Here is a 27587-nt window from a genome sequence, read left to right on the forward strand (position 1 = left end):
TCCTTATCATTTACAGTAGGGGGTACATTATCCCTTATATGAGTGATACTCAGAGTTCCCTGTATAACTCAGCCTGCAGCCTTGTGCCTTTATATGGTCACAGAACAACCCCTCAGTGACTTCTAATATCCTTATCATTTACAGTAGGGGGTGCTTTATCGCTTATGTATTTCTGCCTTTCTATGGTAATCAAGGGACCTACCAGCAGGCATTTCAGCCAGGCGTCCAGAAATTTCTCTTAAGGCTTCGGCCCATCTAGAGGTGGAATCGGCCATCATACTGACGTTGTATCCCATATCTCGGAAATATTCAGACAGAGTGATCCCTTAAAGTAAATGGAAAGATAAAAGAAAATATATATATATGAAGCAGGTATGACAGGGCACTGCTCTCTCTTTATTCAAGGGCTTGTAAACCCTTCAAACACCTTTTTTGTTGAATTGTTTTCAGATTGTTCTCCAGAAATAAAGACTTTTTTTTCCATTTTAAAATTTTTACCATTTTTCCAAAATGAAAGTTGAATGTTGGTGTCTCTGGTGTTTGAGTCTGGCAGCTCAGTCATTCAGGTACAGGTTCTGAGCTGTTACAATTTTGCAACATTTAGGGGGATTCTGCTCAATAAAATTTATCAACTAAGTACAGGGTCGGCGACCCCCCTCCCAGGGCTGGTTTAGATGGTGAAAAATTAAACTTTACACTTCATTTTCAATATTAGAAAAACGGTCAAACGTAGAAAATAGAAAGTCATTGGAAAAAGTCTTTATTTCTGGGGAACTGTCTGAAACCAACTGAACTGAAAACTGTTGGAATGTGAAGAACCCCTTTAAAGAACATGAATCATCTCCTAATAAAACTGATGAAGGAGGTTTAGGATGGGGATCTCCTTCTTAGCCCATTCCTTTCAGCAGATGATGGTAAAAGGTTTAGACCATGAGAAGGGAAAGAGCCTCCATGAATATACTTTGTGTAGGTGAGAACTTCTAAAGCCTCGAGGAGAGTCTTTATAAAACACTCATACAACACATTCATTGCACCAAAAAGCTGAAATATTAATTGAATAAAGGAAATGCCCTTGGCCTGTGATGTAGGGAAAGTCAATGTGGGTAAGGTGGGTAGGATTAGGTAGGGAGCTTTCATGAACTTAAGGGAAACATGGTGAATTATAGAAAACATGGATTTATAAAAATTAGAATGACATAACATTAGAACATGGTCTTATGTGAGATCCTGTCTGCATAGTTATTGGCACTAAGTGATCCATCTCACCTGTATATATTGAGGCTTCTCTTGCAGCAACAGGCATGTTAGATGTATTGGCAACCAATGTGGTTCTCTTCATAATGGTCTCAGTCTTCCCACCAACTTCCATGGTAAGCTAGAAATTCCAATAATACCCCAAGTAGTAGTGATTATCAATCTGATGCCAACATGTAACCCAAAGCATTCCAATACTATCACAAGTACCAGTGATTAGATATATCTGACAGAATTCTATTGATTCCAATATTAGCAGAAATCGAGAAGATTATGGAGCATAATGTTCTTTTTTATATTCTATTGACTACAATGACAAGCAAGATATGCAGTGTCCAAATAGGATAACATCTCATTTAAATAACAAAAACATTTAATATGTAGCATAAAGTTCTTACCTCTGGGAAGTCTCTCAAAACCTCAGACATTTCATTTCCTCGCTCCCCACAGCCAACATATACAATGATATCACTGTTGGAGAATTTGGATAAAGCCTGAGAGATAACGGTCTTCCCACAGCCAAAGGCCCCAGGAATAGCTGTGGTGCCTCCTTGGACACACCTGTTGCAGTGAACAGAAAATTATATTGGAATATTGGTACTAAAAAGACACTCCAATATAACAGCTTGAGTGTATAACATTATGAATTTGCTGGAGAGGACAGAGTTACCCAACTTTCCCTAGTTCAGTAGCCACATGTACACAGTCAGGAGACCTTCTCAGATTTTTATATCCACTGGAAAAGACAGAGTTACCCCAATATCTCTAGGTCAGTAGCCACATGTACACGGTCAGGAGACCTTCTCAGTTTTTTTATCTACTTGAGAGGACAAAATTACCCTACTTTCCCTAGCTCAGTAGCCAAGTGTACACCATCAGGAGAACTACTCAGCTTTTTATATCTACTGCAAAAGAACGAGTTACCCCAATATCCCTAGGCCAGAAGCCACATCTACACAGTCAGGAGACCTTCTCAGTTTTTTTTTATCTACTTGAGAGTACAAAATTACCCTACTTTCCCTAGGTTAGTAGCCACATGTACACAGTCATGAGACCTTCTCAGCTTTTTATATCTACTGGAAAAGACAGAGTTACCCCAATATCCCTAGGTTGGTAGCCACATGTACACAGTTAGGAGACCTTCTCAGCTTTTTATATCTACTGGAAAATACAGTTATCCTAGGTCAGTATCTACATGTACACAGCCAGGAGGCTTTCTCAGTTTTTTTTATCTACTGGAGAGGATAAACTCACTATCCCTAGGTCAGTAGCTACATGTACATGGCCAGGAGACCATCTCAGTTTTTTATATCTACTGGAAAAGACAGAGTTACCCCAATATCCCTAGGCCAGAAGCCACATCTACACAGTCAGGAGACCTTCTCAGCTTTTTATATCTACTGGAAAATACAGAGTTACCCTAGGTCAGTAGCCACATGTACACAGCCAGGAGGCTTTCTCCCTTTTTTTTTATCTCCAAGAGAGGACAGTTACCCCACTACCCCTAGGTCAGTAGCTACATGTACACAGCCAGGAGACCTTCTCAGCTTCTTATATCTACTGGAGAGGAGAGTTACTCCACCTTTCCTAGGTCAGTAGCCACATGTGGACAGCAGGATCAATTACCTTTACAAACAATATATGTGACAGACAAACTGGAAAACTATAAATAACATAAGAAAGAAATAAAGAAAGAAAGAAAGAAAGAAAGAAAGAAAGAAAGAAAGAAAGAAAGAAAGAAAAAGAAAGAAAGAAAGAAAGAAAAGAGGTAATATGCAATGATGGACCCCTTTAAATGCACATGACACAATAATATAAAGGAGATTTAGAAGCTTACGGGAAAAGGGCATCCAATACTCTCTGGCCAGTTAAAAGTGGGTAGTTGGCTGGAAGCTTCTCCGCTGAAGGTCGAATCTGACGAACTGGCCAAACTTGGACCATGGTGAGTTTTTCCTTTACTCCCTCAAAATCTAATTCCATCACTACATCCTAAAGGAGAATGTTCCATAGGTTTATTACAGAAGAGGGACAAGCAGTGTGAGTACTATCAGAGTACTATACAAAACATTATTATTTCTAGGATTTTATGTATTTTGGGCAGGACGTTCTCCTGTAAGATTAATGTATAAGCCCATTTATTGTACAACAAATAGGAATATGTGGGCATTTTATAAATACATGTTAATAATAAATAATAATAGGATTATTACATAAAGATGTTCTGTATATGAGTTGTTACTGCTGCTTTGGAACTTCTCAAACAGGTCAGTCCCCCATTTAAATTATTCAAGCGGGACATTCCGCTCCACCATTTCTCTGCCCACCCTGATATAAGCAGGACATTGTGTAGGGTGGCCACAGTGTACCCATCACTTACCTCCCTCTGATTTAGGTTTTTGCAGCTTCTGCCAGGCTACAACATCTATGGTTTTCCCCCTGTACTATTATCTAGTGGGTACTACAAAGGATTATGGGAGAACCATGCAGTGACTTTAGAATAGGAGAGTATGGTGGGCCAGAGCTTTGGGCCTCAGATGTACCTACATTACAGGGGACAGGGCTAAAATCAGCCCAGGAGAAATGACTGGACAGTAGTAACCAGAGAGAGAGAACTGAAGCAACTCTGTGATTAGGATGAGGAGTTACTCACCTAAAGTTGCTCCATGTTGCCTAAGTTGGACCTGCCAGTCACCCTTCCCTGAGTTGTTATTACGCAGCACATAGAGCAATAAGTGTCATGATTTGTAACCTACCGAGATGTCGTAGTTCCCTGGAGGGGCGATGTACGTGACTGTCCCACAGCTGCGAGGGGGCAACATGATTTTATGTTTGATGAGAGAATTTTCCATCACAGTTCCATAGATGTCACCACCAGTTACATGGCTTCCAGCCTGAAGAAGACACAGTTAGATGTGGGAGCAGTAGCCATACTAGTCTCATGCTTCTCTCAGTATCATTTGGGGAGAGTAGGGTGGGTTATATGAGTGCAGCCCCCCTCATGGGTCTGGGGTACAGCTCCACTGAGTCCTGGTGGGTTCCTGTGTCCACGATTTAGCCATTGAACTTGGTGAAAACAAATGATTGGCGCATACTGAGGCATTCTTATGGGGACCCTAATCCTAACCCTAATCTTCCACAAAGAATTTAGCTCAATTCAGAACTTTATCTGAACCCTAATTTGCATTAGGAGTAAATGACCATGATTTGGGGGGAGTCAACAATTTAGGTAATTGCTTGACCAAATGTTACATGATTTTAAGGTTAGGAATCAATTCAGCCAGACATTGGGATTCAGTCGAACCCAAATCCCAACAGTTATTTATATGTAACAATTTATTTGTCAGAACCTGTTGTTTTTTCTAACTGTAACCGACACAGTCATGCTGTGAGTCAATGACAGATTTGACCTGCTCTTATTGGCTGATTCCAGCATGATTTAGCCATTTACAATGCACTACTGGCACAGCATGGACAATAATGTTGGGTTGAGGAAGCACACTAAAAAAATATATTTAATTTTATGACCTCGCTTGACCTTCTGTAACCTTCACATAACCATTATTCCTCCTCACTCAAGGTTCGCACTTTCCTTACCCCAAAAGCTTACTCACCCGAATGTTTTTGTCTGGAAGAAACTCCCACTTTAAGTCCCGTGACAATGCAGTGACATTAATGCCCCTTGGAATGTAAATGCTTTTTGTCAAGTCTGCGATGTCTTTCAGGGGGCGCTGAATCCCATCAAAGATGTTCCCCATTATCCCAGGACCAAGTTCAACAGAGAGAGGCTTCCCTGTCCTCAGCACCGGGTCACCTACAGACACTCCCGCTGAATTCGCAAAGTTCAGGAAATCTTTCCACAATTGTTCTGTTTTAAGAGGGTTCTTAATACCCCAAAATGTATGTAAAATTGCTTAGAAAGCTCTTGGTATTTTTAGAATTACAAGTTGTTTTTAGATATTAGCAGTTTTACACCACTAACACCTTGTTTCTTCTACAGTATCTCTCTCTATTAAGTATCTTAATAAATACACATGTCAGTGTACTCACCTTGTAAAGCAACGAATGTCATTGCAAATCAAAACCTTTGTGGTTGGTGTTGAGGCGGCTTTTAAAGCTAAAGTTATCTGCTCCAACTTGGACTTTTATCAGGTACAAGGAGGCAAATAAGTTATAAGACAGGCTTGAATGGAAAAAAAGGGTAAAATGAATCCCAAATGATATTTTATATATGTAAATAGTAAAAAAATAAAGCAGAAAAGAGTGGGACCCTTATTATAAGAGGTGGGTCAGTTAGTTGATGAGAACAAAGCAAATAATAATACTATGAGTGTGTGCCACGTGGTTTTATGTGTAATAGATCTTGCCAGACTAACTTAATTTCTTTTTATGAGAAGGTGAGCAGGGACCTCGATTCTGGGATGGCAGTGGATGTGATTTACTTAGACTTTGCTAAAGCATTTGATACAGTGTCACACAGAAAGTTACTGGTTAAATGAAGGAATGTTGGCCTGGAACATAGTATTTGTACCTGGATAGAGAACTGGCTAAAAGATACACTACAAAGAGTGGTGGTAAATGGAACATTTTCTAATTGGACCAGTGTTGTTAGTGGAGTACCGCAGGGCTCTGTACTAGGTCCCTTGCTTTTCAACTTGTTTATTAATGACCTGGAGGTGGCCATTGAAAGTACTGTTTCTATTTGTGCAGATGATACTAAATTGTGCAGAACTATAGGTTCCATGCAGGATGCTGCCACTTTGCACAGTGATTTGTCTAAACTGGAAAACTGGGCAGCAAACTGGAAAATGAGGTTCAATGTTGATAAATGCAGGTTATGCACTTTGGCAAAAATAATATAAATGCAAGTTATACACTAAATGGCAGTGTGTTGGGAGTTCCCTTAAATGAGAAGGATCTTGGGGTCTTTGTAGATAACACGTTGTCTAATTCTGGGCAGTGTCATTCTGTGGCTACTAAAGCAAATAAAGTTCTTGTATAAAAAAGGGCATTAACTCAAGGGATGAAACATAATTGTGTCTCTTTTTAGGTCCCTGGTGAGGCCTCATCTGGAGTATGGGGGCAGTTTTGGACTCCAGTCCTTAAGAGGGATATAAATGAGCTGGAGAGAGTGCAGAGACTAAGTGCAACTAAACTGGTTAGAGGGAGGGAAGAGTTAAATTATGAGGGGAGACTGACAAGGTTGGGGTTGTTTTCTCTGGGGGAAAAAAGGCGCTTGTGAGGGGACATGATTAGACTTTACAAGTACATTAGAGGACATTATAGACAAATAGCAGGGGACCTTTTTACCCATAAAGAGAATCACGTACCAGAGGCCTCCCCTTCAGACTAGAGGAAAAGAAGTTTCATTTAAAGGAACAGAGTAGGGGGTTCATCACAGTGAGGACAGTGAGGTTGGGGAATGCACTGCCGGGTGATGATTCAGTTAATGACTATAAGAGGGACTTGGATGATTTCTTGGACAGACATAATACAAAGGCTATTGTGATACTAAACTCTATAGTTAGTATAGATATGGGGATATATCATTTATGTGACAGTAGGGAGGGGTCAGTAAGTACAGGTCACTGCTCACCTTCTCATAAAAAGAAATTAAATTAGTCTGGCAAGATCTATTACACATGTGGCACAAAGTCATTTAGCACATTTTACCAACATGGGCTCCCGCCCTCTTTAGGAAGACCTGCCCCAGCTGTAGGCTGAATATGTAAGAAAGGATTTGATTGGCTGAGCCCCAGCTCTATACACTCCACAAAAGGATACAGGTTTCCTCATAGACCTGAATGGTGGCCAGATCTCCCTCCAATCGGATAATCTCTCCCACAAGTTCTGCGTGGCCCACACGTACCAACTCATACATGGCAGCTCCGGCCATCTGCGAGGCTATGACCACTGGTGGGGAAGCCAGAGAATCAGTCACTAGTCCCACTCACCTTCATTTATATATACTGTGTCTTTATAGAGCTTGAAATCTAACACTACCCAAGACTTTCTACAGTTGGAATAAACACTGGAAATACTGAGCACCCCAATACTGCACCTGGATTTCCTACAGACCAAGTCCAGGTATGGGATCTCTTATCCCTAAACCCATTATCCATAAACTGAATTACGGAAGGGCCATCTCCCATAGACTCCATTTTAATCAAATATTTCAATTTTTTTTAAATGATCCCATAATAACAGTATCTTGTACTTGATTCCAACTAAGATATTATTAATCCTTATTGGAGCCAAAATAACCCTCATCGGTTTTTTTAATGTTTAATGAGTTTCGGTAAGTAGGTAATTACATTTAAGGTATGGAGGTCTATATTATGGAAAAACCCCATATCCAGAAATCTCTAGGTGGTCCAAAGCATTCTGGAGAACATAGGGGGGTTCTTCATTATTACTTTGGAACCTGGTGGATTTCTACTCTCTATAACGAGTAGTGATGGGTGAATTTGTCCCATTCGCTTTGCCATTTGTTATTTCCTTCCTCCTCGATTAACTTTACAATGAATTTACACTGACCCTAATTAGCCCATAATGGACTTTTATTACCTGGACCAGACACTCCATGAACAAATCCCAGCATGCTCTCCTTCTCCTCATCTATGAGTTTGGGCAGTTTGGAGAAATCCATCTTTGCACCCCCTGCAGGTAATACACAAGGTTAGTCGTTGGGGTACAATCATGATTTATGTGACAATGTAATTGTCTTTCCCGGGGGTTCATTGATTATGAAAAAAACGATTTTTTTTTTGGGTTAGAGGAGCACATTACCCTTCTCTCTCTAGTTACCCACAAAGGGAACGATTGTATTTGTTGGTGATTGAGGATGAACGTTGGGTGGAGGTTACACTGGCCCAGGCCCCACTTGCCCCATAATGTGGGTCACACTCAGACACTGGTTTCTTCTGGACATTTCTGAGATTATCATGAGAACAAAGGAGAGAAGTGTGAGGGGGAGAAATGGGCAACACCAAGTGGTCTAACCTGCCAAATGGGGGGCCTGGACTGGACCTACAGTCACACACAGGGTCTGTTAAATGGACCGGGCCCCACAAATGTGTGTTTTGCTGGGGGGCCATGAAAATGGTGCTGCTTTTTAGTTCCCCAGGACTGGATACTAAACAAAAATAGCACAAATGTGTCTGTCATATAAGAATCTACTCAATCATTAGACAGTGTTCCCTCTCGCTGGTCTTTGCCTCTGTCTACTGAAATGCTCTTTTGTCTCTCTGTAAGAAACTGTGTGCAGAGCAGTTAGAATTAGGGAGCGGAGGGTTGTTGTGTGCAAAGATAACACAGGAGTGTACACTGGCAATAACACAAGGTGTATCTGTCCCCAATCATAGTCTTGTACTGACCTCTAGTGCTGGACTCCTGCATTGCATCTGTTCTCTTTGGGTTTTAATATTTACTGTAAACACTGACTCTTGTTTCCCCCAAAAGTGAGTTGTTTGTGGTACAAACAGAGACTGATCTGAACTGATTTAGCCTTTGTACATACAGTATATGTAGGGTTAGAATTCAGTGTATAACTCTGGAATAAAAAACTTAAAGGGTTGTTCGCCTTCAAACAACTAGTTGTTTTCAGACAGATCACCAGAAATAAAGACTTTTTCCAATAACTTCCTATTTTCTATGTGTCACCGTTTTTCTAACATTGAAGTGTAAAGTGTCATTTTTCACCTTCTAAAGCAACTCTGGGAGGGTCGCCGACCCTGTAAACTTAATGGATACATTTAGTTGATCCATTTGTTATGTCTGTCCCTGCTGAGCAGAATCTCTGGGTTTCATTACAGGCAGCTGTTAGACTTGATACAATAGTTACTGATACTCCAGAGATGAGAAATGGATCAACTCAATGTTGTAAAGTTGTAACAAGAGTCAGCACCTGAATTACTGAGCTGTCACTCAAACACCAGAGACTCCAACATTCAACTTTACACTTTAGAAAAACAGTAAAAAATAAATAGTGGAAAGTAATTGAATGTTTGGAAGGTGAACAACCCCTTTGATATAAGATTTTGCTGTAGCCGCCATGAATGTGAAAACTACAAATAGTGCCCAAGGGTTAGTACATGAGAACATTTCACTTGGGAGAACAAACTACAACATTCAACCTTGAGCCAAGAATATTACACCAAGCGAGACAAATGGAAAAATTCCATAAGGGGCCGAAAGGAGCAGAAGAACAAAATACAAGAAAAATACTCCATCTGCTTTGGTCCTCTCTCACTTGTCTTTCCAATTAGATTGTAAGCCTTTTGGAGCTGTGGTTTCATATCAACTGTTTATAGAAACTCCCAACAAGTATTTATGTCTACTGTCTAATTTCTAATGGCTCATCCCCTGTCTGTGTGTATGGAGTGTACAGCACTGGGTGCACTTGTGGTGCTAAATAAATACATATAGAAATACAAATAGAAATACAAACAGAAATAGAAATACAATAGAAATACAAATAGAAATACAATAGAAATACAAATAGAAATACCTATAGAAATAGAAATACCTATAGAAATAGAAATACAAATAGAAATACAATTAGAAATACTTATAGAAATACCTATAGAAATAGAAATAGAAATACATATAGAAATACCTATAGAAATACATATAGAAATACATATAGAAATACAAATAGAAATACAAACAGAAATAGAAATACAATAGAAATACAAATAGAAATACAATAGAAATACAAATAGAAATACCTATAGAAATAGAAATACCTATAGAAATAGAAATACAAATAGAAATACAATAGAAATACAAATAGAAATACCTATAGAAATAGAAATACCTATAGAAATAGAAATAGAAATACAAATAGAAATACAATAGAAATACAAATAGAAATACCTATAGAAATAGAAATACAAATAGAAATACAATTAGAAATACAAATAGAAATACTTATAGAAATACCTATAGAAATAGAAATAGAAATACATATAGAAATACCTATAGAAATACATATAGAAATACATATAGAAATACAATAGAAAGTGCAGAGCAGGAGGCAGGGAATGAGGGAATCGCACAATCCAGACCTTGAGACTTGTCCCTGTTCCTTGTGTTGGATCCAAACTCTCAGCTCCCTCTATACAAATCCTCTGTGGGTCACTACATTATGTTCTGCTTTATATTGGGACAGAGTCTGGGGGTGGATATTTGCCCAAACCGGTTCCTACATAAAGTGTCTGTGTAGAAGGTTCTCAAGGTGACTTGCAGGGCACCCGATTCCCCATCACACAGGGACTGTGTACAGTAAACACCTCCAGTACCAGATCCGGCTGCTTTTATTTATATTGTACACGGACTCTCTATTGTCTTCTCCCAGCCAGGTCTCTCTGTATCCCAATACTCTGATACTCTGTATGTCTGTCCCTTCTCATTAGTCATTATTACTCATTTACTGGGGGGAGCAGTGCTTATAAAAACTGACCAACTGCACAGATTCATTTCAATCATTTTACGAGCAGAATATATATCAGTAATACTCCCTGTACCTTCTGTTCTACCCACTGGCCTTGTGCAGCCCAATAATAACATCTCAATTATACAATGGTTATACATATAGTCTATAATTCTTATGTGCAGCCTGACAGCCAGTTAGGGGGAGATTTGGGGTGAGTGCTTATTTGTACCCTGGAACTATAGCAGGGTGACTGTTACCCCAATGTTTCTATATATCTGTAACCTTGTTATGAGCTAAGGGGGCCCAGTCTGAAGGTCAGTTAGGGGGAGATTTGGGGTGAGTGTTTATTTGTACCCTGGGTACCCCTGGAACTATAGCAGGGTGACTGTTACCCCAACGTTTCTATATATCTGTAACCTTGTTATGAGCTAAGGGCCCAGTCTGAAGGTCAGTTAGGGGGAGATTTGGGGCGAGTGTTTATTTGTACCCTGGGTACCCCTGGAACTATAGCAGGGTGACACCCCAATGTTTCTATATATCTGTAACCTTGTTATGAGCTAAGGGGGCCCAGTCTGAAGGTCAGTTAGGGGGAGATTTGGGGTGAGTGCTTATTTGTACCCTGGGTACCCCTGGAACTATAGCAGGATGACACCCCAATATTTCTATATATCTGTAACCTTGTTATGAGCTAAGGGAGCCCAGTCTGAAGGTCAGTTAGGGGGAGATTTGGGGTGAGTGCTTATTTGTGCCCTGGGTACCCCTGGAACTATAGCAGGGTGACACCCCAATGTTTCTATATATCTGTAACCTTGTTATGAGCTAAGGGGGCCCAGTCTGAAGGTCAGTTAGGGGGAGATTTGGGGTGAGTGTTTATTTGTACCCTGGGTACCCCTGGAACTATAGCAGGGTGACACCCCAATGTTTCTATATATCTGTAACCTTGTTATGAGCTAAGGGGGCCCAGTGTGAAGGTCAGTTAGGGGGAGATTTGGGGTGAGTGCTTATTTGTACCATGGGTACCCCTGGAACTATAGCAGGGTGACACCCCAATGTTTCTATATATCTGTAACCTTGTTATGAGCTAAGGGGACCCAGTCTGAAGGTCAGTTAGGGGGAGATTTGGGGTGAGTGCTTATTTGTACCCTGGGTACCCCTGAAACTATAGCAGGGTGACTGTTACCCCAATGTTTCTATATATCTGTAACCTTGTTATGAGCTAAGGGGGCCCAGTCTGAAGGTCAGTTAGGGGAAGATTTGGGGTGAGTGTTTATTTGTACCCTGGGTACCCCTGAAACTATAGCAGGGTGACTGTTACCCCAATGTTTCTATATATCTGTAACCTTGTTATGAGCTAAGGGGGCCCAGTCTGAAGGTCAGTTAGGGGGAGATTTGGGGTGAGTGCTTATTTGTACCCTGGATACCCCTGGAACTATAGCAGGGTGACAACCCAATGTTTCTATATATCTGTAACCTTGTTATGAGCTAAGGTGTTTCTCATTAATGAGAACTTTGTGAGGTGAACAGAACCTTTGGATACACAGGTGTTCACCGATGCCCTTTTGGGGCCCCAGGCTTTCTGCTGCAGAAGCCAATAAGGAAGTGCGTAGCCAAAAGAGAAAACGAGGCACCATCAGGGATCAAGAGAAAATATAGTCAGGGTCAGGCAAAAAGTTCAAGGCAGGCGGCTGAAGTTGCAGTCGGATTATCAGGCAAAAGGTCAAAACCAGAAAGTCAAAAATATGGAAAAAAGCTTGAGCAGGAACAGATAAACCGAAGCCTTGCTTGGGCACTTTAAAAATGGTGTTTGGGCTTTTTTAAAGAGAATTTCGCACCAAAGTTTGAGTGTCAAGTGTTGTGTCGCTCGGCGTCAGATGGCAGCGACTTGATACTGGCGTCCATTATCCTTGGATGACGTCAGCGCCAAATGCCAGCACCCCTTCAGATGAGCAGCGACGTGCTGGGAGGTAAGGACAGGAGGAAATCTCCCGGAGCGTCTTACAGTACCCCCCTCCCTTTAGGATCAACCACCGGGAGCTCCCAAAACTTGTCAGGAAATTTTCTATGAAAAATTTGGATTAGACGAGGAGCATGTGTAACAGAAGGATTAACCCAAGACCCTCAGGTCCAAATACTTTCCAATGGACGAGATACTGAATTTTGCCTCTCGACTTCCTGGAGTCTAGGAATTCTTGCACCTCAAATTCATGATGGTTGTCGAGAAGAATGGGAGCAGGGGGAGGCTGCTCAACTGAAAAAATGTTCTTGATGAAAGATTTAACCAAGGAAACATGAAAAGAATTTGAAATGTTCATGGAAGAAGGTAGCTCCAAACGAATAGACATTGGATTGATTACCTCCTTAATCTTGAAAGGACCCACAAAACGAGGACCAAACTTGGGAGATGGCAAACGAAGTTTGATGTTCTTCGTGGAAAGCCAGACAAAATCTCCAATCTGGTAGGATGGACTAGCACAATGGTGTTTGTCGGCCACAGTTTTCTGAGAAGAGGAGGCTTTCAAAAGAGACTGATGAGCTTTGGACCAGATGGTTTTGAAATCACAAACCATGGCATCTGCTGCAGAAATCTCAGATTTGAAGAGCTCAGGTGGAAGGGCAGAAGGATTGTAGCCAAAAACAGAAAAGAATGGAGAGGATCCCAGCAAATAATGTTGCAAGTTATTGTGAGCAAACTCAGCCCAAGGAAGAAGATCAACCCAATCATCCTGATTTCGGGAAATAAAGCATCTTAGAAACTGTTCTAGGATTTGATTGGTCCTTTCAGTCTGTCCATTGCTTTGTGGATGATAAGCGGAGGCAAAATCCAACTTGATCCCCAAATATTTAGAGAAGGCCCGCCAGAACCTGGATACAAATTGTACACCCCGATTAGACACAATAGACTGTGGAACACCATGTAAGTGGAAAATCTCCATAATAAAAACTTGAGCGAAGCCAGCAGCAGAAGGAAGTCTTTTCAAGGGAACAAAATGAGCCATCTTCGAGAATCTGTCAACAACTACCAGATTAGTAGTAATATCCGAAGATTTAGGTAGATCCACAATAAAATCCATGGCAAGGTAATGCCAAAGTTGAGAGGGTACGGGTAAGGGTTGAAGAAGACCACAAGGTAGGGATCGAGGAGACTTCTGCTGTGCACATACCATGCAGGCGGAAACAAAAAGCATCTTTGGCCAAAGAAGGCCGCCAACAATACCTTGAGAGGAATTTGTGAGTCTTCTTGATACCAGGATGTCCAGAGATTTTAGAGAAATGAGCTCATTCAAGAACTTGAGTGACCCTTTGTTGGGGTACGAAGATCTTGCCGACAGGACACTCAAGAGGATGTTCCACATTAGGCAAATCTGACCATGAAAGGGACGTAGGCCCAACGAGCCTAGCGGGGATTAAGTCTTCTAGCAGAAGAAATATATTTCAGATTTTTATGGTCAGTCAAAGCGGTAATATGTTCCTTAGCCCCTTCTAACAGATCACATCACTCCTCCAAGACAAACTTAATGGGCAAAAGCTTGCGGTTACCCACATCATAATTCCACTCGGCAGGAGAAAAATTTGAAAAATAAGCACAAGGAAGAAGAGCCCCCTGAAATTCAGCATGCTGAGACAAGACAGCCACAGGGGAAAAAAAAACGGACCCCCCCACCCCAGGTAGACCTCCTTCCCTCCTCCACCCAGGCTAACTACCCCCCAGGGAAATGCCCCATTCTTTGTACTGACCCCTCGGTGCAGATTCTTCCAGAGGAGTTCCACGCATCCATCTTCTGGCTTCTCTGTAAGCTGACTGAGAGTTCGGCAATTTCCGTGTATTCCACGCATGCGCAGTTGTCGCCAACCGGTAAACTGCTCCAATTGTGCATTTACAGAAAATACTGATCTCTCAAGTCAACTTACAGAGGAGCCAGAAGATGGATACATTGAATTCTTCTTTAATAATAAACACACAGCAGACAGACCAGACTCAACACTTTTCCGTAGAACACACTTTGGTTGTATCCGAGCCCCTCATATATTGAAAAGACCTAGTGGTTAAACAATTCTGCACAATTGTATGGGGTGCCGTTTGTCCCAAATACATTCTGTATACAAAACTATCCCTAATACACAGAATGAATGTCTCTCATGGTATATAAGTATTTGTGACCATACACAGAGAAAAAAATATACAAAAGACTTATTTCTATTAAAGAATGAGAACAAAATGTGGTTAGTGCACAAAAGGATGTCATTATATCACAAACTCCATTCTGTACATTTAACAAGCAATCTGTCTCACAAATGTATAACCTCCATGTAACGGACGCACTTATGTGCAAAGTTACTTACAGAATGAATTATGTAAAAACAAAGATGGACATAATATATAATAGTGTAAGTAACTAGTGCTTGTCAAGCTAGATTTGACTGACAAAATAGATATCTGTGACAAAAAGCAAGATTTCATAGTACAGGATTCATTCTTTCCACAAAATGACAGTTTTGTTCCACAAAACAGATAAAATAACCATTCTGTGAAGCAACACTGTCAGTCACATTCCTGAACCAATAAGAACAAAGCTTATTGCCATATACAAACAAGATGATCCATTTTGTTAATTTCTTTTGGTCAGATAAAAAGTCCTTAGGGGCATCACTTAAAACATATTTTTTTAAAAAAAATTCCAATAGAATGTATTGGGAGGAAACATTCATAAGAACTGGAACAGTACATAAGTAAGTACATAATTTATATTTTCTGAAAAATGCTCCACCACAATAAGATATAAAACAAGATTGAATTTCTAATTTTTAAGATTTCGATAAATAAAATAAAAGAATTTAACATACAAGAATCTTTGAATATCAGGAAAAAATTTTCCCCCCATTTTCTTTTGCTCTAATAACCTTTAATCGACTTAACTTTTCCATCTAAGAAATGCATAAGAAAATAAAACATAATCTGATTATTCTCTTCATATTTAGAGTAGAAGGAGGACAACTCATTGCAATATACAACATCATTGGCAACAATACTGTGTCAGTCCTCTAAGTGACCAATACTGTAATTTTCTTTGCATTTCTCCCAGTAAAATATCCCAATTAGGTTGACCATCATTTTTTGCATTAAAAAGAATTCCTAAAATGTTTATTCCTTTGTCTTGTATTGTCACTTCACAATTAACATTTTCCCAATTACCTATCCCCAAACACTCACATTTATTTACATTTAGCTTAAACCCAGATGCTTGACAATAAAATTTTGTTAACAAAAGAGCTCTTTGAATTGCGGCCGGCTTTTCACAGAAAATGGTTACATCGTCCATGTATGACACAACTTTAATTTGAACACCGTTACCACCCGGTACCGGAACTCCTTTCACCATTTTCTCTTTTCTCAAAGCACATAACAATGGTTCTAATGCACATATAAATAAGATAGGGGATAATGGACATCCCTGTTTAACACCACTCAAAAGGGGAATTTCACGTGTCCTATTACCATTTATTTGAATTTCACACACAGTTTGACAATAAATTGCATGGATTTGATTTAACATCAGGTAACCCCATTTTCTTTAAAGCTGCAAAAACTGATGGGAAACGTGATCATACGCCTTTTCGAAATCTAAGGACAAAATTGCTAAATTTTGCTTACGGTCATTAGAATACCATATTATATCCCGGATTAGGGACAAATTATCCCAAACATATCTTCCGGGCACCCCACATACCTGATTATAAAGAATTACTTTTTTGATTACCAACTTGAAACTGTTTGTTAATAATTTAGCAAAAAAACATAATCAGAATTTAATAAAGAAATTGGACGCCAATTTTTAATATCAGAGTATCACCTTTTTCTCCAAGATAATGGTAAAACCTTAGCATAGAAACATTCACTAAAAAGACCCAACACATCCTCCTTTATAATTTCCCAAAATTTCATATAAAATTCACTTTCAATACTGTCCAAACCCGGGGTTTTTCCCCCAGCAGCACTTTTATTGACCTAAAATTTTCTTTTCAGTAAAAACCTTTGACAAAATGTCACAATCAGAATCATCTAGAACACTTTCAATATTACTTATACAATCATTGAAAAACACCAGATCTACAACCTTTTCATTAAATAACTCTGAGTAAAAATCGGTGGCCACCTTAAGTATACCATCCATGGAAGTTTGACCGTTCAAACATTCAATATTTTTTTCCCAGAATCCAATTTTTTGAAAAAGAATTGTGTGCATTTCCATTTTCTTCCAGAAACTTAATCTGGCTATTAAAGATAATTTCTTTCCCTTATGATAAGACATTAGGGGGCAAATTTATCAAGGGTCGAATATCGAGGGTTAATTAACCCTCGATATTCGACTGGGGAATTAAAATCCTTCGACTTCGAATATCGAAGTCGAAGGATTTTGCGCAAATAGTTCGATGGAACGATCAAAGGAATAATCGTTCGATCGAACGATTCGAAGGATTTTAATCCAACGATCGAAGGATTATCCTTCGACCAAAAAAAGTTAGGCAAGCCTACGGGGACCTTCCCCATAGGCTAACATTGACTTCGGTAGCTTTCAGGTGGCGAACTAGGGGGTGGAAGTTTTTTCTTAAAGAGACATGGCCGAATAGTCTAACGATTTTTAGTGTGAATCCTTCGATTCGAAGTCGAAGGTCGAAGTAGCCAAAAAAACACTTTGAAATTAGAAGTTTTTATACTTCGAATCCTTCACTCGAAGTTAATGAATTGGCCCCTTAGTATTTTCATTTTTAACCATGACAATATAATTTGAAACATCAATTCCAACCTCTTTTAATTTGTATAGAGTTTGGAGACGAGCATTCAAAAAAGAATAATACCTTCTCCTTTCCTTAGCTTTTTCTTTACCACGGGAGATAAAAAAAACTTTAATTTTTAACTTTATTTTCTCCCACCAACACATAAAGCTTTCTTGTGGTGATTTTTGTTTTCTCCACTGAGAATATTTATTTTTAAAATTCTCAATAACCACAGGGTCATCTAGTAAAGACACATTCATTTTCCAGTCGTTTTTATCAACCTTTTGTGTTCCCAAGCATGACACCTTAACCAATAATAAATCATGATCAGAAAAAATATTTTGTACCAAAGTAGCACTAATAGGATCCAAATTCTGCGACACAAAGGCAAAATCGATCCTTGAACTTACATTCCCATTTGTCCAAGTGTAACCAGGTTGATTTTTATTGCACTTTGCCCACACATCAGTAAAACCTAGATCAGATACCATGTTTTTTAAATAATTAGCTGATTTATCCATTGTTATGTTCACAGCCCCCCCAGCCCTCTTCTCCCCGGGTAAAACACAATTAAAATCACCCAATAAAAACATTGGCTCAGAACCAGGTAAGAACAAATTCAAAGTAGCAAAAAGATCAGATCTTAATTCTATTCCAGGTGATTCATACACATTCACAATTTTAAAAAATATATCATTAAAGGATACTTTTACCAAAACCACTCTCCCAGGTATAATATCATGAACTGCTTGAATTTTAAAATCATGACCTTTAAAAAGAATAACCACACCTGAAGCTTTACCATCGTTACCACCTGACCAAACCGATGGACCTAAACTCCATTCAGTTTTTAATAAATCAAAGTTTGGCATAAAATTTAAATGACACTATTTCAGACATAAAAAATGGAAATCAATTGTTTGTACGTAATCGGAAAAAGCAGCCCTCCTCTGAGGACTCTTTATGCTCCTGACATTTAAGGAGCCAGTTTTAAAGATAAGGGTCATAAAAGAAAATCATATTACCCATTACCATGAAACTCAGATCCATTTGGTGGTTTAAACCCTGAACACTGCACACCAGATGACTCAGCTGAAACCTCCATCTCATCAAGAGATGATACGTCCTCCTCAGAGGAAGGAAACTGATTAATATCCTGTGTTGGATTTTTAGCTTTTTTCCTTCTTCTTTTTCTTCTTGGTTTGTCTACTTTTTTTGGCCTTCGGAACACCAGTTTTGGCCTCTGGAGGAACCTTAGACCTAAGCTTTTGTTTCACATTTTCCTCATCAGACCTAGAACCTTCAGTGGTAGCAGCAGAGACACCTCACACCTCCATCCTCAGGTTCTGCAAGTAAATCAGTGATCTCATTAGCATTTACCTGCCTGGCTACTTTTGTCCTATTTGCATAAGATGTTGGACAAACGCAGTATACATGCCCACTTTTACCACAAAATGTACAAAAAAATTGATACACAGCCAGCTGTAACATGATCTTTAGACCCTCAATGAAGATATATTTCTATGTTACAATCTTCTTGTACATGCCCGTAACATCGACATTTCCTACAAAATATTGGTTGATCCCTAAAAAAAATATAACCCTTATTAGGGCCAATCATGAAATTTGCAGGGGGTGTGATTGGCCTCCAGGGCCGGTCTTGTCAGCTTTTAAGATGACCACAAACTCAACTCATTTGTAGCCTTGCCAATATATTTCACTAACTTGCAGAATCTCAGTAGAAAAAGAGAAATATCTTCAATTGGCACATGTGGGTTGTACATGTGTACAAACAAAAGCTTAGTATCTTGGGTGTATAACAAAGAAACTTTTATACCTTCCAGAAGGGGATCATCTTTATGCTGAGAATAGACTGATGGAAATTCTGGCAGACGACTTGGCTTACGAAGGTAACGTCATAGACACCCGCCTTTGGAAAATCCTGGATGTACAAGATATCCTCTTTCTTTAGACCACAAAGGCCAAAAAGAATCTTTTCTCATTGGTCTATTTCTCCACGGAATTTCTCCACCACCACCACCAACTTAACAGAATCTTTCATCCACACCTCAGGTAAAGTCTGAACATGAACATCAGTCTGGCTTGTCATAACGATCGCAGAAAGCAATCAGGTCACCACCGACATGGCATGTATCAAGCTGTACCCAGAAAGCTTCAACTTTTCCATCCCGTGAACCATAGTGAGAGAAAAACCTTCTCTTCATTTCCATATCAGTCAAAGTTAACCAATCACAAGAGGACTTTCCATTCCATGTCAAACACTGCTGTCATGACAATGCTGATGTGATAACTATGCATGGTGTTAATTGTTTTTTTGTTTATTACTGTTTATTGTGGATGTATCAAGCTGGAAAATAAAATATTTTTTTAAAAAAAAACACTGGTTGTCAACAACATAGCCATTTGCCTATTAGAGATTATCCACTTAAATGAAAAAGTACATTTTTTTATTACAAAAGTACAAAAGAAATATACAAAAAAAATCAATCAACATAACATAATTACAATCACAAAAATAGAAAAAAAAAATTTCTTCTAATTTTCAAGTAAATTTTAACTACCGGTATAAGAAATCCATGCTTTCCATTTCTTGATTTTCCAGATGCCCTCAGCATCAATTCCGAACTTGTTTCTGTCTGAAAGAACATAAATAAACAGTCTCCCACAAATCCAACCCACACATTCAGTTTCAGTAACCTCATTTTTCTTGAATACTTGTACATTTCTCGAGTCCCATAATACTTCTTTTATACAGTTTACAATAAACGCCAATTTCCTTTCTTTTATCAGTCATTCCTAAACTATACATCATCATAGTAAAAGTCCCACCAGTCAAACCTTTAATCAACATTCTCATCTTCTTCCATATATTTTTTTGCATAAGCACATTTCCAATAAACACACATATTCGGAATGTTCTGTGACTGACAAGAAGCAGCACTATGACATGGTCAACCACACTTGTTGCACTGGGTCAATCTCCTTTCAGAGAACATGCGTTCTGTGTATGCCTGAATAGCCAACAATTATGACAGAAAAGAGACATCCCAGAGTAAAAGTACTTCTATAGATAAGAAAATTGCTTGAACCCCTCAATCCTTCTAAATTGTGCCAAAATATAACAAAAAAATTATTTTACCATTCCATTAGGCCTCCTCATTTCTCACATAATGTGAAAAATGGGCATCTGAACAGTAACATTCAAGGAAGATAATGATATTGACTGTGTTGATGTGCATTGTATGCATGGACAACCAAATGTAAGCCAACTTGACCATACAAGTAAAAGCACTGCATAGAATGCCAATGTCAATGTGCTATGGAAGTGAAGGTGACAGTGTTCACTCCGTGACTTTTTTGATCCTGAAGCACAGGATATCATCACTCTTAATGTGGAGAACTTCAAACAGAACCTCCTGAACAACAAACCGCAGGCCCTTCTGTGGATTATGTTCCTCCTCCACCTCAAAATGGATGGTGTTCTTCAGAAGGGTCTCCCCGGATGGAAATATGTAGGAGAATATCAGTGGGAAAGGTTCCAGACATCAACAAAGATAAAAAACTAATACACAGCCAAACCACTTCCACCAACACATCATCTCTTGTTCCCTAGGAATATCCTTTTACCCAACAGTAACATGGGACATAAATTTCAATGAAAAGATGTCCCGATGCAAAGTAAAGAGGTAAATGGGTAACAAGATCAAGGCTTTCACCTTAATATAGGCCAAGAAAACAACTTAAAATCTTGTGTGGGCTCATATGGATCAAAATCAAGTCTCTAATCAACCACCTAGTGATCACAATTCATTACCCTGTCCTCTTCCACAACAGCAGTAGATTGGTGAAGTCCACAAGTAAATTAGATAAACAAGACTGAGGAAGAGGGGCTCTGAATACATTTCAGCAGTTGGGTGAGATAATTCAGAGATATATCTAGAGATAATTCAGAGGTGTAGGGTGGGCAGAGGTAACTGCTTTGCACAGGGTCATAAACAGGGATGGGCATAGTGGCATGGTAGAGGAACACTTGGTGAGGTGTATACGCCTGGTGGCAATATTCATTATGGACTGGAGAGGTGGGAAAGGTGAATTAATAGAAATTTAGTGTCATCTAGACATGATCATATGAGAGAATAAATAAGCATTTTGGCAGTATTGTGGGTGATAAATGATCATATTTTGGATATGTTACTTAGGTAAAAGTGACTGGATATAAGGAGTGAAGAACTAGGATTACCCCAAGTCATCAGGCCTGGTGTGATGGGGTGATAGTGGAATTGTTAACTATGATAGATACTTCTAGGATGTTATGCGTTTTAGTTGGGGAAAAAGAAGAATTTCAGTTTTAGAAAGTTTTCATTTAGCACTGTGACATATAAGTAGAGAAAGCAGACAGCCAGGAAGAGAATTCATATTCTGGGTTGAGATCATGAGAGGAGAATAGATCTGAGTATCAACAGCATAGAGGTGGGATTGGAGACTATATGAGTTAATTCATTTTTCAAGGGATGAAGTATAGAGAGACAATAATAAGGGGCCAAGGACAAGCCCTTGAGGAACCACAACAGAAAGAGGTGGGGAGAAGATGATATTATGTTGTAAGAGAAACTGAAGGAAATGTTAGTGAGGCAAGAAGAGAACCAGGACAGTAATGTGTGACCAGACCAAGAGAGACACTGAAGGCAAGTGGAGGAGGAGAGGATGATCCAAAGTGTCAAATGCAGCTAAGAGATAAAGCAGTGTTAGATTGTTAGAAGTGATTGTTGGTTTTCACTATTAAAAGGTCAATTAAGGCACCATCAGTGGAGACTTGTTGCCTGAAACCAGAATGTAGGGGCTCCAGCAGGTTATTGTCAGTCAGTTATAGACTGGGTGTTGAAGCAGTTCAGAGTTGAAAGGTATCAGAGGTTATTGAGATTGGAGGAATAAAGTGTAGATATTATATATAAGGGTTATGTATGAACTACAATGATTATAGAACAGGACACTACCACAGAACAACTGTGTTAAACTTCAAGGTTAGAGGCTTTTCTACTAAGAACAGGGAATATATCTGTTGCCTCAAATCAGAAGAATTCTTAGTGCAAGGTTAGGAAAGATACATATAGTCTCAGCCACTGCTCACATACCATTCTGGACACTCACTGTACTATCACAGCACATGGACTTATCTGGTTACTATACTAAGCTTACAAAGGCTTATACGGACAGATGGACAGAAAGGCACAATTCTGTTAAACAAAGGACACTGATTGGATGTCACAGGATCAGCCCCATGAGGGAAGAAATGGTTAAATGGTTGTATGTTATATTACTAATGTCCCCCAACATCCTCACGAGCTTTCAGGACATATGAGCATTTATTTAATACTTTGTATTGTAATATTCTGTATTAATGTATACCTCAAATAAAGCTGTCTGGTTAAGTTCCTTTGTGAATCTGATTGGTTCAAGTCAGGCCCAGGGGGAACTTCGGGCCAGGCTCAATTTGAGTAAGTATTTATTTAAATCCAAGAGGGACTTACTCATTGTGGGGGAGAATCTTATATGACACACCGGCACAACATGGGTAATTCCAGCAGGTAAAACCTTGCTCGTTTATTGCGGATGCAACATTTCGGGGCGTGACCCCTTTCTCAAGCCAGGGTCACTTGGCTTGAGAAAGGGGTCACGCCCCGAAACGTTGCATCCGCAATAAACGAGCAAGGTTTTACCTGCCAGAATTACCCATGTTGTGCCGGTGTGTCCTATTTCTACGTTGCTTCTGAGGTTGCCCATTCCCTCTAGCATCGAGCACCTGGGAATCGCTGAAGTCTGGACGGCCAGGGTGTGCGAGTGTAAGTCTTTCCTTTTGGAGAATCTTATATCCCTTGAGGACTATACAAGGATACATCCGACATCAAGAAAAATTGTTTTCAGAATGGGGGTAACAAGTGCACATTTTAGCTCAGAAGAAAAGATTCCAGTTAAGACTTAAATAGATGAGTTTAGGCTTTAATTAGACAGGGATTGGCATTGTGAGGTTTGGAAGGAATGGGATCAAGTGGGCAGGTAGTAAGGTGAGAGTAAACTAATAGTATTGAGACTTCATCATAAATCACAGAGGAGAAGGAGCACAGAAGAGACTGGGGAGTATGGACAGGGGGTGGTGATTAGGGATGTAGCGAACTGTTCGCCGGCGAACTAGTTCGCGCGAACTTCGACTGTTCGCGTCCGCCGCAAGTTCGCGAACGTCGCGCGACGTTCGCCAATAGGCGTTCGCGTCAAAATCGGTCGCCCATTCGACCATTCGATCGCTAAAATCGAACGATTTTCGTTCGATTCGAACGAAAATCGTTCGATCGAACGATTAAAATCCTTCGATCGTTCGAATCGAACGATTTTCGGATGATCGAAGTTCGCGAACAGTTCGCGAACAGTTCGCAAATTATGCCGGTGTTCGCGAACGGCGTTCGCGAACACATCGGCGGCGGTTCGCTACATCCCTAGTGGTGATTGTCTGGGGGGTTTAGTAGTGTTGTAATGTCACTTCTAATGCTTTTGTTTTTAAAGTGCTCCCCAATATCTTGAGTAGAGACAGATGCAAACGGAGGGGTGGGAAAGGGGATCAAAGAATGTTAAAAGTAGAGAAAAGTTGCAGAGGTTTTCTGGAAAGGGAGTTAATGAGTGAAGTAAATAAGTTTGTTTTGCTAGAGAAAGGCTGGTGTTATAGGAGCGCAGGGCAGATTTGTAGCTCCAAAAGTCTCATTCTAAATAGGATTTGTGTCAGTCACATTTAAGTGAATGTCTTTGGAGCTTTTGTATGAGCAGTTGTTTGGGTCTAGAACATTTAGTTAAAGATACTATATACATACAACAGCTATTGAAGTTTTTCCTCATTACTGGTATACTGATAAATAACTTACTATTCTACAGCACCATTGGTTGAGTTTACTCATTTAAAAGAAAAGAAAATGGTTTGGAACATTAGCTGTAACTTACATGCGCAGAATCAGTAAGGTAATGTCAACCCCTGTATATCAAGAACATAGATGTAACACAATGTAGAATTGTAGAAGAGCAATACACAATATAGATCCTTTGTTAGTGTCATTTAGTGTGACAATACCTAAGCAAATCTCAACTATTTTATCAGAGTTTTACGATAACCCTTAATAATGTCGTAACCTGCAGCATCAATCCATGCAGAGAACCCTGTATGACTATAGACTTGTGTATTACAACTTCTCTACCTTCTTATTACAACATAGATACACGAACAGCTGAAACTGGAATATACTACTGAAACAAGCAGAATCTATGATATGGTAGAACAATCTGTATATGAGAGAGAGATTACTTGTAGATCTAGAACACATAATAATATAATGAATTTACCATGTGTTGGTTTCCTGAAGTTGTACCATTATAAATTGAATTATAATTGATAGTATTAGCCATTGAAGTACAAGATGTAACAACAATAATTAATTGCAGATACTAAAGTATTAATACCTTGCATGATTACTACAGGGCCATTGCTCATAATTAACGTTGTTCTACACAAAGTTACCTGCACCACATCCGATGCATTTGCAGAGATGCTGAACCAGGAGTAACATGAATAATTCTAAGTTTAGTTACATATGATAGTGCTGAACTGCAAGAAGTAAGCAGTATTAATACAAAAAAAATGCATTTAATAGAACTGTAGAAACCATCAGTAGTGAACTAAGTGAATTAAGGATGATAGTTGTGAAATAAAATCTTGATAATAATCAGATGGTACAAAAACTATGAATATACATATGGAATATGCCAAGAATTTATATATGTATTAAGTATTTAGTAGTAACATATAGTACATATGGATAGTAAAATGCATGGCTTAAATTAATGAATAATTATATCTGCCATGTTAACTGCACATTGTCCAGTAACCTGCCTGCTTATAGACTGTACGATATATATATATATATATATATACACTGTATATATTAAGCCATTGCATCATGAAAAAAAGGAAGAACTGCAAATGTACAGAATTAATATAGTGTGTAGTTGACAATTATTCTAATCTATAGAATACACAGTATACACAGAATTGTCACAAATTGACCCTTTAACTGCAGAGCGTATGTTGCACTAAGTAGTTGCAATCTAGTTATAAATATGACTTCATGTGCACCTTTATCATTAATAGTGACACCCAGAAAAACGATGAACTGCCGAATGCAGATTATTTAAATGTTGAGAAGTTGCAGCCAGTAAATGAGCTGGTGAATCTGCACCTGTGTATGTATAATGTTTGCACTAATTATTAGCCTTAGAAATGTTGTAGAACTGCATATGCATCATTTATAATTCATGATTTGCCTCATGCAGTGATTTAGTGATCTCTAATGAGCCAGAACTTATAGCAAATGTGCAAGTCATTGAACCCCTGGGTAATAGTGACCATAATGTTATATCATTTAATGTCTGGTGCAAAAAACTAATATATACTGGGGCAACAAAAACCAGGAATTTTGGAAAAGCTCATTTTAGTGCCTTGAGGGCTGCCCTACAGAGTATTGATTGGGGCATTAGGTTTTCAGCTAAAAACACAGAACAGAAATGGTTGTTATTTACATAAACACTGTAATAAATGTTGTAAATCAGCAATCCGGAAGGCAAAGAAAGGAAATAAAGAGTTAAATGCGGCGGAGGCCAAGACTAATCCCAAGAAGTTTTTTTAAATATATTAATAATAAAAAGATGCAGGTTGAGAGTGTTGCTCCATTAAATAATGGTACCAGTATGGTTGTAACAGATACAGATAAGGCAAATGTGTTAAATCAGTTCTTTTCTTCAGTGTATACAATAGAGGAGTGTGAGTTCCCAGGCTCACTTTATAGCTGCACTAATGGCTCAGCTCAATCTAGTCAGTGGCTGACTCAGGATATGATTCATAAAGCTTTAATACAAATTAATGTAAACAAGGCTCCAGGGCCAGATGGCATACACCCCCGGGTTCTAAGAGAGCTTAGTTCAGTTTTAGACCAGCCCCTATTTCTGATTTTCTCAGATTCACTGTCATCTGGTATGGTGCCTATGGATTGGAGAAAAACTGATGTTATTCCAATATTTAAAAAGGGATTACGATCTCAGCCTGGTAATTATAGGCCAGTAAGTCTGACATCTGTGGTGGGCAAATTATTTGAAGGCTTGTTAAGGGATCACATTCAAAATTTTGTCCTAATGAATGGCATTATGAGCAACAATCAGCATGGCTTTATGAAGGATAGGTCATGTCAGACGAATTTGATTGCATTTTATGATGAGGTAAGTAAGATTCTGGACAGTGGGGGGGCAGTAGATCTATTTGGATTTTGCCAAAGCGTTTGATACTGTGCCCCACAAACGACTGCTTTCTAAACTAAGGTCTGTTGGGCTTAATGAAGTCGTTTGCACATGTATAGGAAACTGGCTACAGGATCGGGTATAGGGATTTTGCGGACTGTTCGCCCGCGAACTAATTCGCACGAACATCGGCCGTTCGCGTCCGCTGAATGTTTGCGAACGTCGCACGACGTTCGCCAATTTGGGTTCGCCTTAGCTGGCGCTTTTTTTTGCCCTCTCACCCCAGAGCAGCAGATACATGGCAGCCAATCAGGAAGCTCTCCCTCCTGGACCACCCCCACACCCCCTGGACCACTCCCCTTCCATATATAAACTGAAGCCCTGCAGCGTTTTTTCATTCTGCCTGTGTATGCTTGGAAGAGCTAGTGTAGGGAGAGAGCTGTTAGTGATTTCACTGATTTGAGGGACAGTTGATAGTAACTTTGCTGGCTAGTAATCTACTTGATACTGCTCTGTATTGGAGGGACAGAAGTCTGCAGGGATTTGAGGGACATTTTAGGTTAGGTAGCTTTGCTGGCTAGTAATCTACCTTCTACTGCAGTGCTCTGTATGTAGCTGCTGTGGGCACTGCTTCTGATCTCATCTGCTGACTGCTGTAATAACCCAATAGTCCTTGTAAGGACTGCTTTTATTTTCTTTTTTGTTTTTTTACTTTGCTACTATAAGAGCCCAGTGCTATTAGTCTAGCTGTGTTGGGGAGTGGGACTGGTGTGCTGCTCCT

At 39.4% G+C, this 27587-nt stretch overlaps 1 protein-coding gene across 2 annotated transcripts in view; it reads right to left on the reverse strand.

Annotated features, from left to right (window-relative positions):
* atp6v1al.L (ATPase, H+ transporting, lysosomal 70kDa, V1 subunit A like L homeolog) overlaps positions 1–27587 on the reverse strand; it is a 38280-nt gene that overhangs the window by 7474 nt on the left and 3219 nt on the right. The window contains 9 exon segments of one of the 2 annotated variants that reach the window (NM_001086635.1): positions 203–325; positions 1267–1375; positions 1653–1815; positions 3092–3243; positions 4008–4145; positions 4866–5080; positions 7036–7164; positions 7819–7911; positions 10320–10360. In NM_001086635.1, coding sequence (NP_001080104.1) covers positions 203–325; positions 1267–1375; positions 1653–1815; positions 3092–3243; positions 4008–4145; positions 4866–5080; positions 7036–7164; positions 7819–7900 — 1111 coding nt within the window. In that variant the 5' untranslated portion in view covers positions 7901–7911; positions 10320–10360. 2 annotated transcript variants of the gene reach the window in all.

This window comes from Xenopus laevis, chromosome 8L (assembly GCF_017654675.1).
Source record: "Xenopus laevis strain J_2021 chromosome 8L, Xenopus_laevis_v10.1, whole genome shotgun sequence".
In the NCBI taxonomy this organism is placed as follows: domain Eukaryota; kingdom Metazoa; phylum Chordata; class Amphibia; order Anura; family Pipidae; genus Xenopus; species Xenopus laevis.